We start from the raw sequence: 17,091 nt of genomic DNA, 5'->3' as shown, positions 1-17,091 counted from the left end.
ATTTGGACCGCAACTATATAAACCAATCTTTTGAACTTTGTGGGATTCAAATGCGTGGCAAGCACTCCGTAAAAGTGTTTTAACACTGCTACACGACAAGTCAGAGATTGAACCCAGAACCTAGTTATAAGCTAATGAAAGTGAAACAAAAAACAACAAATGCAAAAGATTTGATAGTCTTAAAACAGAATCTCAATCAAACTCTTAAATGAACTCAATTACTTATACTGATCAGTGACTACGTTTGTTTCTCTTTTTATCTTCGGTCTCTCATAATTCTTATCATTAATTAATTCTTTTCAAACCATAAACCATTAGATAAAAAACATCTAGCTAGCATGAATAGATCATCATCATTAAGTAAGGACAAAATTTGAGCATGAAGAAACTAGGTGTACAAGCTCATCTTTGATTGTTAATGTCACATACATACCATTCCACCGCTAGGCCAAAGTAACCTTGAACGAGAGTCTCACATATGACACGTTGGCAGCATGCATATGTACGTGGCAATAGCATGCCATCACATTCTACTTAGCACCTATTCCTCTCCTTTAGGGTCCCTACAAAAATAGACCTCTTCTCAACATATATAAACATTCTGATTCTAACTCAAGTCCATATATAGATTGATCAGATTCTCTTCTCATATCCTATACTTAACTTCAGTTTCAAACCCTGCAAAAATGACAAATAATAATGAGTCTAAGTTCCCACCTCAGAGCCAGAAAACTCAGCCAGGAAAAGAACATATCATGGAACCACTCCCACAAACCATAAATCCTGTTCACAAGCCCTCCAATAAACTAAGGGTAGACACCAATCCACACATTCAAGTATTCAACTTTTTTAAAGAAAAGTTACCAATAGTCTCTTTGTATCTAATAGCACTCTCTTTTTGTACAGGGAAAGGTGGCATTGGTGACAGGAGGTGACTCAGGGATAGGAAGAGCAGTGTGTCTAATATTTGCAAAAGAGGGTGCAACAGTGACCTTTACATATGTGAAGGGTGTTGAGGACAGGGACAAGGATGATACTTTGAAGATGTTGCTAGAAGCTAAGACAAGTGATGCACAAGAACCATTGGCAATTGCTGCTGACATTGGATATGATGAGGATTGCAAACAGGTTGTTGAATTTGTTGTCAAAGAATATGGACACATTGATATTCTTGTTAATAATGCAGCTGAACAGCACCTCAAAAACTCAATAGAGGATATCACTGAACAACAGCTTGAAAGAGTCTTCAGGACCAACATCTTTTCACACTTCTTCTTGGTCAGGTATAACTAGATTTTGATTTTGACATTGTAGTATTGTTTGGAGTAGTGTTGTGATCCATGATATCCTATATCTGAGTCGAGCATATAGCTTGCCACATATGCTGACCTAGCAAGAAATGCTGACGTGACACGCGAGTTGTCACTTGCCACATGCCCCGACTTGGCTAGGGGCCAAAAGTGCAATTTAGCCAAAAACTTAATATATTATACTCATTCGACACTTGGATCCCAATAGTGTATTGGTCTATTAGGCTAGACACTAGAGAGTGAATTTAAAGAGGAAACATATTATGGATTAATTAATGTGCAGGCATGCTTTGAAGCACATGAAAGAAGGGAGCTCAATCATAAACTCAACATCAGTAAATGCCTATACAGGGAAAGCAGAAACATTGGACTACACATCGACCAAAGGAGCCATAGTGGCATTCACTAGAGGTCTTGCTCAACAGCTTGTGAACAGGGGAATAAGAGTGAATGCTGTAGCTCCAGGTCCAGTTTGGACACCAGTTCAACCAGCTACCATGCCAGCTGAGATGATACAAAACTTGGGGTCTGATGTGCCAATGAAACGAGCAGGTCAGCCTTGTGAGATTGCACCTTGTTATTTGTTCTTGGCTTCTCTTCAGGATTCCTCCTACTTTACTGGCCAAGTCCTCCATCCAAATGGTGCGTTCCTCTCTTTTATTTTTACACTTCAAATGGTCGAGTTTTGGACACTTGTAATTACATTCAATTTCATCATATTATTATCGACGTCAACATGACAGTGTTAGTATAGTGTTTTCGTATCTTAAGTCTTATTCCCTCAGGTCACATTGTATTTTTCAAATTTATTGAATAACTGATGTATCTTCTATATATTATAGATTTATAGATTTATAGATCAGTTATTCAAGACCAATGAATATAAAAAATGCAATATAATTGTGGTCGGAGGGAGACATTAATTTTGTTATATATTGTAATTCTAATATGGGGTGGTTAATTTGCAGGTGGAATGATAGTGAATGCTTAGTACTAGTCTGCTGAAGTAATTGTGGCTTCGCCTGTTTTGTTATTAAACGGTGTTGCTATGTTATGGTCCCTTCAATAAGCTGTCCATGTTGGATTGTATATCAACTTCAATTTGGATGTATATTTTGCGTTAATTAAAGTGCGTTGTGTTTGGATTACATATGCATTCGGATAATACTCCTTTATAATGCAAATCAATGTACTATTGGTGATCAAATGCAAATCAATGTTTAAAATTATTAAAAATTCTAACAACAGTCAACAAAGTAAAAAAAATCACAATTCTTCTTGTATTAAGTTTTTGGAAAAAGCTTATTCTTACAAAAAATTGAAGAGAAGAATTGTTTACACTCACTATCCACTGGTTTTCACTAAAAAGAGATTAACATGAAATATTTTTTTAACACATTGTCAATTCTTGCGTTTCTTCTCTCAAACATTCCTATTAAATAACATCTTTATAGAATATGAATTATTTAAGATACCTTTTAACAAATGAAACAAATTCAGAGTGGATACCAATCTTCTATTATCTACTTTGCTCCGTATTTTAAAATCAGGGAAATTCAAACCTGCAGAATCCGTAAACCTCAAATATGTGGAAGGTATCCACCTCTTGTTGCCATGCCTATCCTAATCGAATTTTTCTCTTCCCAACTCCGGTATTTCTTTTCTACCCTGTTTTTTTCCATTTTTGCCCTTGTATAAAAACTTCGGAATGTGTTTTCCGAAGTTTTTCTAATTCAAATTCGGAAAAAATATTTCGAAGTTTTTTTCCAAGCAAAAAAATTCGAAAAACGTGTTCCGAAATATTTATTCAAGAGCAAAAATGGAAAAACGACGGTAGAAAAGAAACACGGGTGGGGAGAGAAATCTTCATCCTAATCAAACCCAAACAGATGATGGAAATTTTCACGGGCCGTATTACATAAGCCCAAACTGTACAAAATCCAGCCCATTCTGTTTGTGAGCAAATCATCATTTATGTTTTCTCTCCCCCACCCCGTGAATCTTTTATCTCCTGAATTTCCAATTTTGCCCTTAAAAAAACTTCGGTTTGTAGAAATTGAAGTTTTTTTTTGCCTTAAAAACAAATTTCGGTTTCTAAAAACCGAAATTTACTCTGAATTTGCACTGGTAAAAATTTGGTTTCTGCGAATCGAATTTTTCTGCAAAGCCAAAATTGGAATATTGGGGATATAAAAGATTCAGCTGAGATGGAGAGAGAAAACATCATCATCTTTACCATTTGATTTGATTTGATGAAGTTGAAAATTTGGTAGAAACAGAGAAGAATAATCAATCAATCTCTGATAATAATGGACACTCATAATAATACTCTCTCAGTATCATCACATCTTCTTCTTCTTCATCCTCTTCGTCTTCTTTCTTCTTCTTCTTCTTCTTGTTACATCCCTCGTTCACATAACAACAATCATTTTCTGAAACTATTTTCTCCCAATCACATTAACCGTTTCTCCAACTTCACAACAACTCCACTACCCGCCATTGCAAATCCTTCTCCTACAACTCCCACTCTCAGAGATATATGTCAACCTCACGTACCTGACCAATTCCTGCAAAGGTAATGTAATTTCAACTATTTTCCCTTTTCAATTTCTTTCCATCATAATTTTATGGTTGCTGTAATATGTTTCAGGATGGAAGAGGTTGGATATGTAATGCCTACAGAGGTACAGAAGCAAGCATTGCCTCATCTCTTTTCTGGCCATGATTGCATACTTCATGCTCAGGTTCATTTTTCTTAATCTCATTTCTTATTGCTGTTGTTGTGTTGTGGCACTAATCATGAATGCAATGCAATAATTTATGCTTAGCTTCATTTCTCAATTGTTATGTGACCTGAGATAGAAGAACAACTTAGGTTTGGAGGGGAAATAATTTGTTAACAAATAGAGTCAAAGGGAAGTTGAATATAAATGTTTAGAGTAGTTGGTTTGAGCTAAGGGTTAAAGGAGTTAAGGATCAAAGGTTCAGAGTTCAAGTCCTCACAAGGTCAAAAACTAACACTAACAACTAATTATTTTTGGCCGTTTAAAAAAAAATCGATGTGGAGTCCGCGATACCATGGCATGTCTAGTTTTCTGTTCTGTAACTATTGATTATGCTTTGTTATGAAAAGTGGCTAGCTACTATTATACTTTTCTCTGTATCTCCATCCATGAAGTAATAACAAAAGGGAGATGTGTAAGTGTAACCTTATTTTATTTCTTATCTAGACAGGTTCTGGGAAGACACTTGCATACTTGCTTTTGATTTATTCCATCATCAACACTAAAAAATCTTCTTTTCAAGCACTAGTTTTGGTGCCCACCCGTGAACTTGGCATGCAAGTAAGAATTTGTATAGTTATGATGTTATAATGACATGTTAATTATCTTTAGTGCAACATATCAAGGGGAACACCCTTGGAAAAGGCCAAACGACTGAGTGCAAAAAATTTATTTAATGACAAGGTTGCCAAGGTAGCTAGGATACTGGCAGCAAAGCCATCCGGAGTTGAAGGGGAGCAGAGGTTATGTACCATCATGGCTCTGTTAGATGGAGGAACATTGAGAAGGCACAAGAGTTGGTTTAAGGTGGAAATCTTTCATCATCTTCTTCAAATAGTTGTATTTTATTGTATTTTTAACCAAATAGACACGGTGACTAACAAATGTCTGCCACTGCCATTTTTAAATCTTTTTAAAATTGTTGGAGATTATTTGACAGCCTGATAAATATTTTTTTTATTCTTATTCAAATTATTTGCTACTGATGCAGATCATTCATACTCAGTTTGTTAATTTTTTCCATTCCATTGTTTGCAGCCACGTCCCAGTGGTATTAATTGATGCACAAGCACAACACTGCAGATTCTCAAGTGTCAATTAATTTTAGGATACTTTATTTTTCGTTTATGCTACAATACTAAATTATTTAACCTGTCGTGCTGGCCAAATTGTGGTATATAAGTACCATGCTCTTGGGGGTGTTTTAAGTCTTATATTTCATTGGATATATGTCTGCGATGCATATGGTTAGTGGATAGGCATTACAGATTATGCATCTATGACCAACTAATTTTTTTGTGTTTTCTTTTTGTGTATTGATGCCTTAGGCCTTTGTTAAGAAATGGTTTGAATTTCCAGAAGTTATACAATAGCTCTGATTGAGCACCACCTCTGTTTGCATTGATTTTTATCTTCTGATTAACTTTTCATTAGCTGCACTAGTATTATAGAGAAGTCCCTTTTCTTGTCCATTCAGGCTTTGATTAACTTTCTCCAATTTTAGGCAGAGCCTCCAGCAATAGTGGTTGCAACAGTTGAGAGTTTGTGCCAAATGCTTGAAAAACAACTTTTTTCGCTTGGAACCTTGCGGGTGTTGGTCGTGGATGAGGTAAAATAGGCTTGTCTTTGTACACTTTCCAGCAATTGTATATTTGTGCTGTTTAAGGTAAGAGCTATGGAAGCAGAATTCCAGATTTGCCTTTAAGTGACTCTGCATGTTTCAAAACATAATGCTTCACCACCATCCATGTATAATTGCTTCATAAACGATATATGTTGTAGTTAGTCATCTTGTTCTCATCTATCATTGTGATCTAATGCAGCTAAAGATATGGAAGAAAGCAAGTAAACTTAATTAAGCGCATTTTAAAAGTGTTATTTAGCTTTTTAGATTTCATTTTTTTTCACATTTTCATGAGTGGAAAGGGGGTGTTCACATATTTTGGAAATTTTAAGTTTTGAATTGAGAAATATAAAATCTATAAAGCCTGCAATTATATAAGCCCTGCCAACTTCTTTTACTTTGAGCAATTTTGTATGTATTTATTTTACTTTTTATTCTTGTCTGCTTAGGTTGACTTCATTTTCAATTCTTCAAAGCAAGTGAGTTCTCTCCGCAAGATTTTGACCTCATATTCGTCTTGTAATAACCGTCAGACAGTTTTTGCCAGTGCATCTATACCACAGCACAATCGATTTATTAACGAAGCTATGCAGCAGAAATGGACTAAGGTATATTAATCTGATTAATCTGATTCTTTGTTTGTCTTTTAAGTACCTTATATTCATTCTGACTTTATTTTCTTTTCAGAGGGATGTGGTCCATATTCAAGTTAGTCCGGTGGAGCCCATGCCATCTCGCCTATATCATAGATTTATAGTAAGAAACTTCTTGTATTTCTAATTTTCTATAACTTAAAATAAAACTATCTTTATTTATTTTGAAGTTCTAGGCCATCTTTCCTCCACCCTTTGACCTTGGAAAGATATAGAATGGCAATGGCTTAAACTTCAATTGCTTACTTATTAAATACTTATTTTTGGTATTAAAATTTTTCTAATGCTATTCAAATTTTCAATAATTAGGTATGTGATACGAAGAGAAAACTACAAACCCTGTTATCCTTGATTCAATCTGATGCTCCTGAGTCTGGCATTATATTCGTTGGTGAGCAGGTATGCTGAGAATATATTTCTTTTATCACCTCCTCTTCAATTGGATTATGCAATAATGATTTCTCATCAATTGGATAATGCAATTAGTATAGTCTATGCCCTGCTAGTGGAATGAAAACTACTTTATAATTAGTACATGAGTTACTTTTGTTTAATTAGAGATCTTCAAGCTAGTGGTATAGGACTTGGGTGCTTGCAGTATTTATTATTAGACAGTTACACCATTGAAATTATTAGCCCAAACGTGTGCATTCAATGTCTGTTTGAATCAGTCCGGGTAAAATATGATAAAATTATCAATCATCTAATATTACATATTCTATTATGCAGTCTGAGAAGTCGAAAAAGGCTGGAAATGCTCCATCCACATCCCTTGTGATTGACTTTCTAAAGACATCATATCACGGTTCTTTAGATATCCTCCTCCTCGAAGATGACATGAATTTCAATTCACGAGCAGCTTCTCTGTTGGTAAGTGTCATTTAGTGGATTGATATGGATAGATCTCATTGGTAACCCCTGACTTTTCAGCATCCTTGCATCATTGACCTTTACGTTGCATTCCAAATTCATTTTCTATTCATCCATGAGCGAATAATATAATGCAACCTATAGCAAAGTTTGAAACAATATATAATATATACAAGGCACACTTGTTCTGATAACCAAATTATATAAGGTTCATTCTACCTGATTAATTGGCCACCATTGGTTTAAGGACTGACACCATTTTAATAAAATCTTTGACATTGTTGCCTTGGAGAGTGGGGTGGGGGGCTTTCAGCTAAACTTTAAGTAAATCAACAAGAGCGACTGGCTAAGGATGATGTTTATCCTTAAGGGGACATTTAGTTCAAGAGTTGCGCCAATCCTTAGCTTCAAATTTAGTGGGTGTATAATGTGATTGCTATTGTTGTAGATTTAAACCTCATCAAAATACACATTAAGCCTGGTACGACGACCATAAGTATGCTAGTTTAAGCACTGTAGTGTTAAAATGCGTATGCAAGTCAAATTAGGTGGAAAAGGTATGGTAACGACCGTTTGCTGTTTCTTTGATTCAGGAGGTTAGGAAAGGTGGCGGCTATCTTCTAGTGGCAACAGATGTGGCTGCTAGAGGAGTCGACTTTCCAGAAATGACTCACATATACAACTTTGATCTGCCAAAAACTGCCATAGATTATCTTCATCGAGCAGGGAGGACTTGTAGAAAACCCTTTTCTGACGTCAATTGTTCTGTCACCAGCATTATAGTCTCTGAGGAGCGGTTTGTTCTGAAGAAGTATGAAAATGAGTTGATGTTTGTGTGTGAAGAGCTTATTGAATAAACCTTGCTTAGACCTTCGCATATTTTAAGCTGATCAACTATAATGTATTGTGCCTCAAATTGTATCTATTTGAAAAATTCCTTTATCTTTATAATTATTTAATTCTTTTCAACACGAGTGCTAAAATGGCAGGGGCCTTTTCTTTTAGAACTTGATAAATGATAAAACAACAAAATATCAAACTCCTCTAATGTAAGATCTAATTTTAGATGATAAAGCTCTCAATCTATATGGTACAGGAAGATATTGTTGTAATTGTAACACATTCACGATTTGTTATACACGTGAATTCTGAATATATCAATTGTTAATTTTCTCATAAATTATGTGGATTGAAAGACAATTTGGGTGTCTACACAAAGCTGTAATTGAGCCTATGTGGTCTGATTTCACATGGGCGTGGCTCATCCCCTCGTGATGCTCAAAACCCCCCCACCCTCCGGATAATGCTAGCTTCTGGTAATGTATTTTTCTTCACAATACCTACCGCGATAGCTTCCGGTAGTGTATTTTGATTGTTTTGAACAACACAGGGAGAAGAGCAATCACCTTTTCTCATTTCTTTCATAATGAATTTGTGCAAAGTAGATATATTATTGCAATTCAAGTATAAATAACAAAAATGTAATACATGTTTTAGTGTGTAAAATGTGTAATTGAGTTCATCATTTTTATGACATGGTAACTAAGACAGACAGACAGACAGAATTGGAATATAAGATGGATGATATGCCAATCTATTTATATCCATTGTGTTTTCTATTTTGATTTTTACAACTCATAAAAACCAAAAAATCTCATCCTCAAATCCATGGTAAAATGGTTCAAACAAATGACGCGTGACTTTATTATATGACGAGTCCGTCTTCAATAGTTGAATTTTTCAATACAACAGTGACGCCGGAACGGATGTAAAACCCTTCTGAAGGTCTTTCAGCCTCTTGTACTCCCTGCAATTCAATTAGCAAATTTAATATATGATTTTTTTTTTTTTTTTTACATAAACCAGATATCAGAACCTTGATTCAGGTATTAAACATTGTTATAGTTTGAGAGTTTGAACTCAATACCTCTAGTTAAATTGGAAGAGATTTGTTTCATTTCATCCAAATACACTCTTATGTAATGTTTATTTTGACCAGTGTGTTTAATTGTTATACAATGATTTAGTGATTTGCATCATTTGATAAGTAAAAGTTTTAGGAGTATGCAAATTAAGGATGGAGAATACCTTAATGTAATGTAAAGTAGTTTTAAAAGCGTACCTCTGAGTTTGCTATTATAACATTCTTTCCGATTCTAGCATTTTTGTCAATAATACAGTTTCTGCAGAAATGTGAGAAGAAATGAGCAACTAAAGCTACATAAACTAAATGTTATTATGAGTGAGAGTTGCAGTTGCTACTTGATTTTTGTGTTTTCTCCTATTCCTACTGGAACTCTTCCCTCAGCTAACAGTGCTGCCACTTCTTCCTCAGTTTCATAGAAATCAGCACCAAGCATCACTGTGTCCTGCATAGAAAAAGGTAAACATACAAATTTAAATTTCCACAAACAAAACTAGTAAATCAGGTAATTATGGTAATATTGATAACAAAATGCATTGTCATCTTCTGTACTGAGCAGAGCAGGATGGTGACGCCAAACCTTTAAATGAACATTTGAGTTTATTCTTGATCTGATTCCAACTACACTATGCTCTATGAAGGCATTATTCAAGAAGCTTCCATGCGATACAATTGAATCAACGATCTGCATACAAAAAGAATTATATTGAGGTTGAAGATTTGACGGAATAAACGGGAAATTAAGTAAATAAAAATGTAGAATGACCTTGCTATTGTCAATCTTTGAAGGTGGTAAGTTTCTCCTTGATGTGTACATTGGTTTTGCTGCATCATAAAAGCTAAACTTGGATTGCTGAAAATTTCAGAAGTAATTTTTTCTAAGTGACTAAGATTTTATATCTCAAAACAAATTAATTGAAATTATGTTTATAGTTGAGCTTTTAAAGCTTGAAGTTTAATTCATTTCTTAGGTTTTCCATCAATTACAACTGAACTTGACACTCACATGATCGGTGAGTGCTAGATTTGCCTCAAAGAATGATCTGATCGTCCCTATGTCCTCCCAGTAATCATTGAAGAGATAAGCCTGCATTCAAATTTTTGCTATCAATATTCATAATAAGTGAAAGTGAACTTTCTGCTGGATGCAAAGGTGAGTTTCCACATCTTATTTTTATAAGAAAGCCCTTATATCTGCACTTAATCAATGAAATGACGCGGCTAAAGTTTTGATGGTTGATATTTGTCTGTGTGTGAAAATATACTAAGAACTGGTGTTGACAAATTTATAAGTAATTATATGAAATGAAAAGTTGAAATCATCCTGTAATAACTAAGTCTTTTAAATAATAACTTCTTGCATAAGTTAAAATCTGCTTTTTCATTCAATTCATTTAGGAATTTACTCACCTAACATCAACATGAGCATCTATAAGTTATAAGAGCTTTCTCTAAGTTAGGAACTGAAGTCTTATTTCAATAAAAAAAAATCGTAAAAAAAATCGTAAACTAGAAGATAATTCTTATTAGGCTTAAATCTATTTTTGTGACAAAGAATGATGAATACTGTCACAACATAGGTGAAATCGTAAATAAAAAGTTCCACGGTAAACGTTTTTTTTATAATCATACCTTCAAGTAAAATTCTTTAGCTGAGGCAGGAATGATCTCTGATCCAAAATCATTTGCGGTTGGAAAGCGCCATCTAAATTAAATTAATCGGTAGCACTGAGCAAACAAGCTTGGCAATAGGATCAACTTATTTTCAGTGCATATTTCTGTATTTTAAAGAATACATTGATAGATGACATGAGCTACAAGAAAAAGCCTAACATTTTGACAGATAATAACTGTACCTTAATAGATTAAGTAGTATCTCCTTCTTGAAGACGTACACTCCCATGGAAGCAATGTATGGTTTTTCTAGAGCTTCCTCCTTCGAAAGACCGAGAACAGTTGTATCCACTTGCTAAAGCATGAAGCAATATTAGCTGTGAATCTAATTCTTGAAACTTGTAATATGTTAATAACTAGCAGTACGATAAACATGAGACTTACCATTCCTTTGAGCTCTGCTCCTTTAGGCTTTTCATTAAATGAAAGGACCCTTCCTTTATCGTCAATCTTCATTAGACCAAAATCTGAGGCGCGGCTATAATGGTTGCACAGTAGAGTTTTAAACAGTAAGATATGTGATAGTATTATTGAGCTAAGAGATTAAAGCTTGTCTGGATTTACTTATTTAAGTTTATCTATCGGTATGAAAACAGCTTATAACTTGCCCATAAGCTGTTTACAGCTTATTTCCATAACCTCTCCGGTATAGCATATGAAAACAGCTTATGTCATATGAAAATAGTTTTATAAGTGCTTAATTAAGATGTTTATTCAAACAAGGACAGGAGGAAAAAGCTAATCTATAACTATAATGACATGAATCTTACTACTTGGGGCAAACAACCTACCTGTCATCCATTGGCAGACAAGAAAGAGTGATATCTGCACCGCTCTCTCGATGATTCTGGATAAGAAGGTAATCAAAACATCTTAAGAGTCAATAATTTGAATTAATTAACTGAACTGAAAGAGAGAATAATTGTTTAATTGCTTGACTTGATCCTTACTTTAACAAAATCCATATAGTCCATTCGGTAGAGGTGATCCCCAGAAAGAATCAAGACATCCTCAATATCCTTGCTCCTGGGATCCTACATCGCGGAAATCATATTTTACACCATCACAATTAACCTGGATTAAAGAAAAAACTCAACATAGATTTTGTGGTTTTCTTAATTTCAGGCTAATAATACCTCAAAGAGCCAGTGGAACTGCCGCACGGCATCAGCAGTACCTTGAAACCACTTTTTACCTTGCTCCCCTGGAGTTTGAGTTGCTGCAAGAACCTGAAACAGAACAAACACTCTTAGATAAAAGTTAGTTTACAAGTTAATTTGTGTCTGCTTATCAGCTGCACAAACACACATAAGCTGACTTATGATGCAAGTAATATAAGAAAAAGACGCAATGTTGATTGAGAGATACCTCGACATAGCCATCTCCGAAAGTGACTCCAGTACCGGAGTTGTAAGCACGTGAAATATGTCTGTTGAGTGAGGCTGAATTAAACTGAGTGAGAATGTACACTTTGTTGATCCCACTATTGATGCAGTTACTCATTGGCACATCAATCAGCCTATAAGCACCTCCAATTGGAACCTAATATAGGAAACCCCAAAGATAACTAAATTCATATGTAGCTGCATTCGATCACTTCTATTTTGTTAAATTATTATTGAATATTGATATCTACGTGTTAGTGTCACTGTCGTGTTTGTGTCTATGTTAGTCCTTCATAGGAAAAATAATAGAAAAACTTACAGCAGGCTTGGCTCGTCGCTTAGTGAGAGGGAAGAGACGGGTTCCAGCTCCTCCACCGAGTATAACTGCCACAACTGTACTTGGGTCCCTTTTTTCCGCATCTTCCTCTTTCAACTGCACTATCCCATATTCCCATTCATCATATGGAAACATTTCATTTGTGTTGCATAAACTAACTTTTTACAAATGATGATGCATAAAATACACTCCAGTTTTAGAAAGAAAAAAAAAAAACTCCAGTATTGAATATAAGCTTGTTACAAAAAACACGATAATAAGTTAGCTTATTGAACTTACCAATAAGACACTTGATTTCACTTCAACTTTATTTATTTATTTTGATATAATGAAATATATTTATTTGTGACACTTATACAGAGTCGCGCATTATAAAAGTTCTTCAAAATTTTACATGTCATTAAAGTATCGTTACACTAAAATAAAGTTTTAATTTCAATGGCATGCACAAGTATAAGGTTGTTGGTTCCATAAATAACCTATTCCAATGTACACTTAAATGGGAGAAAATAGAATGTTAATGATGGTTGTGATATAGGGGACCCAAGTAACCCACCATTGAAGTATAGGCCCCAAACAAACATTGAACCGGTTTCAATTCTAACAAAAAAGTTATTGGTGATTGTTCTTCTTTATCCCGCATTGCTTATACAGAAAAATACACAATCGGAAAATATTTTCTAATAAAATTTACTCCATCAAAAGATATTTTTTAATAAATTTTTTATCGAAAAATATCTTTTGGTGAGCAGGAGATTTTGAGCAATTCGTAGAAAGAGAAGACCAATTAACAAAATTATTTATTTGTAAGAAAATAAGTCCATAGTTATGGTATGGCAACTATACAATTATAAATACATGGTCAAAATAGGATTCTGACAATGTTTAAACATATATATTCATGCTTTCTTTATTGACCAAACAAGAGTTTATTTTGCATTGGACATGAGAAGCAAATACTATAGTAGTTAATTCATATAAACCTTGGATTCAGTAGCCACATCAGCAGCAGTGAGAGACATGGATATATTTTTCCTAGTAACATTTTTAATGCAACCATTGCTACTACCAACATGAAGCTCAATCTTTCGTCCCATCATTTCTCCATTACAAAACTTCACAAGCCTCATATTCCTACTTGACGGCTCACGTAACTTAACGGTAGACGAGAGCATTATCTGACCACTGGCAGAGACTGCCATTTTCCGATCACCGGAGAGGGACAAAATGGGAATTTTGAGTTGTTAATGAAGGACCTTTGTCTTTGTCCGTGTTTCAAATTAGTGTCTTACACATGAAGGTTGTGTAGTTTGTGGAGTGAGTTGAGACTTGAGATTTTCTTACATGCATAGATATCATTTTGCAGATTGGGCCACGTTATCCATATTCAATTGTATCCACCAGTTTCCTTACAAACGGCACAAAATAGAGGGTATGTCATTTAAATGACAATATGGTCCTCTCATAATTTGTTTGTAATGTAACTTGGTATAATCCTTTAACGAATATTCTATGGTTTTATAGCTCTACGATTTTTTCCATTTTGGACTAACCCTATAGTGAGAGTGATTCATTTTAGGCTCTGATCTATGATCTTTTTCATATATTTTTTGCTTAATTAATGTTTTGGTCCCTTAAAGATATTTTAGGTTTCACAATGGTCCCTTAAAGAAAAAAAGATCAGGATTGATCCCTTAAAGACACATCTGTTTCTCAATTGGTCCTTTCCGTCAATTTTTTACAAAAAACGTTAGTTTTAGTAGACTGAATTGTGGATGTCATTAAGTGTAAGTGGTCCACTAAAAACCTTATTAATTTTTAAAATTTTAACCATTGAAATTATATTTGGAGTTAAAATTTAACGGAAAGGACCAATATGGCAAAAATATATGTCTTTAAGGGACCAATTCGGGCCTTTTTTTCTTTAAGGGACCAACCCGGACCTTTTTTTCTTTAAGGGACCATTGTAAAACCTAAAATGTCTTTAAGGGACCAATAGACTAATTAAGCCTATATTTTTCTATTAACACACATTTTTCTTTTTTAAAGGAACTCCGCGATCGACTTAATGACGACTAATTTGAAAGAACCAATTTCAACGTCCACCAACGAATTAAATTGAAGTAAGTGCTATTATTTATAGATTGATTTAATACAAATATTTATAATAAAATTCAAATATAAAATATAGAAAAGAGCACACTCCTTACACTATTTAATAAAGATAATTTGGTACGTTTAGCTTAGTTTATAGGAATATCATATTATATATGCAGAAATCGAGATTCGAATTGCAAACACTCTGTTTATTTTTCTTAAAGGTGGAAAAAAAATTTGGTACAATTTTTTATTGCTCATTGTAAAATATAGAGACTAACTTTTTGTAAAACACTACTAAAAAAATGTTATATAACACAATTTTTTTGTTTTGTTATTAATCCTCTAGTTATTAGAGAATAAGAGCTCTGATCATTCAAAGTTTGGCGAGATAAATAAGGTTTGATCAAAAGTGTAACTCATCTAATTTGAATTAAGAGTTCAAAAGTGTTGAAGTTTCAAATTCAACTCGAAACTCGAAAGTAAAATACTGCATTTTAGGAGGTTGGATGACGTATCAGTTTATTTGTTTCGGCAACAGCATGGATGAGTTTCGTGTAAACCATTGATTCACCCGTCCACCTGTAGGTTAAGGTAGCCAGTCTCTCCAAAATGCAAACAAAAATGTGGTGCTAGCTGTTAGTATTTTGAATTTCACACCGAACCAAACCAACCATGCCTAAATCACATGTCTGTGTGCTGTGCTGTGGTGGTGGTAGTTAATTGAACTGAAACACCATCATCATCAGGTGATGCTGTCGTCTTTTGATATATGCATCATGCATACATTTCGAGGCACTACAATTCACGGTGTGGAATTAGCGGGTGGGTCCCAAAATGAACCAAGCCAAAATCAATATTGTTGTACGGATCCGGATTCTCTCCATCACCTACTGTCTCCTTCTCTCTCCTTCTCCAATCTTGACCCGTTAGATCAATCTTGCGGTCAAAATCTATTTTGACAAAACAAGCGTACTACAAATATTACATGTAATCCTAAACTTGAAAGAGAACACCCTCATCCTCTGCGTGCGAACGATTCAGACAACACCACCAACTTGGGCGGCGGCGCAACGGTGGGTGAAGCAGCGGCGCTGTGGTCGGAGATGACGCTGCGGTGGGCGAAGCAGCGGCACTGTGGTTGGAGATGACGCAACGGTCGAAGACGCAGCGGCAAGAGACGACGGTTTATGCGGTGGTCGACGAAAAGACGATAAGTGGTCAGCAAAGCAGAGAAAACGCAACATAAGATGAATGATAAAAATGTGAAATTTATTTCCTTCCTTATTCTGATTTGTTTGTTTCTATTCTATCTTTCTCTATTGATTTTGTTTCTTTTGTATTTATTGACTAGAAGATAGTGAAATTATTGAAGCACAATGGAGAAAATTGGTTTGTCATCAAATAGTGTATTGATGTAGTGTTTTGTTGCGAATATCACAGCCACTGCACACAAACCATCTCGATGCTACTGCTGGGTCTGTTTCAATTTTTGTTGATGCTGGATGTAGTGTGAATACACCAACAGGCTGGGGTTTGGTTTTCAAAGATCACAATAGTGTAACAACCTTCAGTGCTTGTAAAAGAGACGACATTTCAGTCGATCCAATTATGGTTGAGGCTTTGGGTATTAGACGGGCCATCCAACTAGCTCGAGATCTAGGCCTAAATTATGTCTCCATTTTCTCTGATGCAGCTACTGTGGCAAAGATAGCAGCAATTGATATCGTGGTCCAAGATTGTAGAGCTTTAATTTCTAGTTTGTTAAATGTTAGTGTTATGTTTGTTAGAAGAGAACAAAATGGTGATGCTCATAACCTGGCCTCATTGGCAAAAGTTGTGGGTAATAGAACATGAATAGGTGTAACTCCCATTGTGTCTGGTATTTCAATAATGCAGTTTCGTCGTACAATAATGCAGCCCCAAAGATCACCGCTTTTCGATGGTGGTTAAATCCCGAGAACACTGCTAGTGGTCTATATGAACTATTTGTGCAATATGTTGAATCAAGAGAAACCACATCACCAAAATATCCATAATCAAAGAGCATTCTCGCATCTGCCCAAAATACATTAGTAATTTGATCTTCCACATCCATTTGATAAGCATGATAAAAAGAAGGACTATCAAGCGACCGTTTTTAAAAGTATTGCAATAGATACCCGGCTTCCCCATTTACTAAACTGTTTTGCCTTCTTTTTTTTAGATAATTCTTTTGATCAAGGCGTGTAAATCCCAAGTTGGTTCTGCCACCCACTTCTTTACTCATCAAATCAAATGAACTCCTTTGTTGAAGACCGGCGTAATCCGCTAGATCAATTTGTTGGCAGTGAATTTCTGAAACTTTTCGTTGAGATGACAACATATGAGTTGTTTCTTGTGTGTTTAACATATGGTTATGTTCTACCACAAAATCATGAACCATCCAATTTTC

General features: G+C 34.9%; 3 protein-coding genes across 5 annotated transcripts; 2 read left to right on the top strand and 1 right to left on the bottom strand.

Moving 5' to 3' along the window:
- Positions 1-620: 620 nt before the first annotated feature.
- On the top strand, positions 621-2,475 carry LOC123909092 (NADPH-dependent aldehyde reductase 1, chloroplastic-like). The gene is made up of 4 exons (XM_045959868.1): positions 621-812; positions 907-1,283; positions 1,594-1,952; positions 2,279-2,475. Exons 1-4 carry the CDS (start codon positions 687-689, stop codon positions 2,299-2,301), a joined length of 885 nt encoding a protein of 294 aa, XP_045815824.1. The 5' UTR covers positions 621-686; the 3' UTR covers positions 2,302-2,475.
- A 1,044-nt stretch (positions 2,476-3,519) lies between these two features.
- LOC123903714 (DEAD-box ATP-dependent RNA helicase 58, chloroplastic) lies at positions 3,520-8,191 on the top strand. 2 transcript variants are annotated; one of them, XM_045953294.1, is made up of 10 exons: positions 3,520-3,885; positions 3,961-4,054; positions 4,541-4,654; positions 4,778-4,900; positions 5,598-5,702; positions 6,167-6,325; positions 6,405-6,473; positions 6,680-6,769; positions 7,100-7,240; positions 7,834-8,191. In XM_045953294.1, exons 1-10 carry the CDS (start codon positions 3,620-3,622, stop codon positions 8,095-8,097), a joined length of 1,425 nt encoding a protein of 474 aa, XP_045809250.1. In that variant the 5' UTR covers positions 3,520-3,619; the 3' UTR covers positions 8,098-8,191. The 2 variants fall into 2 exon arrangements, with proteins under 2 accessions (XP_045809250.1, XP_045809251.1); XM_045953295.1 differs by lacking the exon at positions 3,520-3,885 and having other exon boundaries at positions 4,545-4,654.
- Positions 8,192-8,671: 480 nt separating this feature from the next.
- On the bottom strand, positions 8,672-14,165 carry LOC123903713 (glucose-1-phosphate adenylyltransferase large subunit 1, chloroplastic). Of its 2 annotated transcripts, XM_045953293.1 has the most exons (15): positions 13,544-14,165; positions 12,543-12,656; positions 12,207-12,380; positions 11,975-12,067; positions 11,789-11,872; positions 11,630-11,685; positions 11,223-11,316; positions 11,021-11,133; positions 10,797-10,869; positions 10,171-10,251; positions 9,931-10,017; positions 9,745-9,849; positions 9,503-9,609; positions 9,363-9,423; positions 8,672-9,047 (listed from the first exon to the last, which is right to left on the bottom strand). In XM_045953293.1, exons 1-15 carry the CDS (start codon positions 13,760-13,762, stop codon positions 8,946-8,948), a joined length of 1,563 nt encoding a protein of 520 aa, XP_045809249.1. In that variant the 5' UTR covers positions 13,763-14,165; the 3' UTR covers positions 8,672-8,945. The 2 variants fall into 2 exon arrangements, with proteins under 2 accessions (XP_045809249.1, XP_045809248.1); XM_045953292.1 differs by having other exon boundaries at positions 9,745-10,017; positions 13,544-14,047.
- Positions 14,166-17,091: the final 2,926 nt, after the last annotated feature.

Source organism: Trifolium pratense, linkage group LG2 (genome assembly GCF_020283565.1).
Source record: "Trifolium pratense cultivar HEN17-A07 linkage group LG2, ARS_RC_1.1, whole genome shotgun sequence".
Taxonomy (NCBI): domain Eukaryota; kingdom Viridiplantae; phylum Streptophyta; class Magnoliopsida; order Fabales; family Fabaceae; genus Trifolium; species Trifolium pratense.
Note: the sequence above shows the minus strand (reverse complement) of the source record. Positions and strands in the feature narration are given on the sequence as shown.

Excerpts from the sequence above, each read along its gene's own strand:
- LOC123909092 (XM_045959868.1), top strand. The coding sequence starts at position 687 with ATGACAAATAATAATGAGTCTAAGTTCCCACCTCAGAGCCAGAAAACT. Across the intron at positions 813-906 it reads AGCCCTCCAATAAACTAAGG|GGAAAGGTGGCATTGGTGAC; the intron begins GTAGACACCAAT and ends CTTTTTGTACAG. Across the intron at positions 1,953-2,278 it reads CCAAGTCCTCCATCCAAATG|GTGGAATGATAGTGAATGCT; the intron begins GTGCGTTCCTCT and ends GTTAATTTGCAG.
- LOC123903714 (XM_045953294.1), top strand. The coding sequence starts at position 3,620 with ATGGACACTCATAATAATACTCTCTCAGTATCATCACATCTTCTTCTT. Across the intron at positions 4,055-4,540 it reads ATTGCATACTTCATGCTCAG|ACAGGTTCTGGGAAGACACT; the intron begins GTTCATTTTTCT and ends TTTCTTATCTAG. Across the intron at positions 7,241-7,833 it reads CACGAGCAGCTTCTCTGTTG|GAGGTTAGGAAAGGTGGCGG; the intron begins GTAAGTGTCATT and ends TCTTTGATTCAG.
- LOC123903713 (XM_045953292.1), bottom strand. The coding sequence starts at position 13,762 with ATGGCAGTCTCTGCCAGTGGTCAGATAATGCTCTCGTCTACCGTTAAG. Across the intron at positions 12,381-12,542 it reads AGCGACGAGCCAAGCCTGCT|GTTCCAATTGGAGGTGCTTA; the intron begins GTAAGTTTTTCT and ends TTCCTATATTAG. Across the intron at positions 9,610-9,744 it reads ACTCAAATGTTCATTTAAAG|GACACAGTGATGCTTGGTGC; the intron begins GTTTGGCGTCAC and ends TTTTCTATGCAG.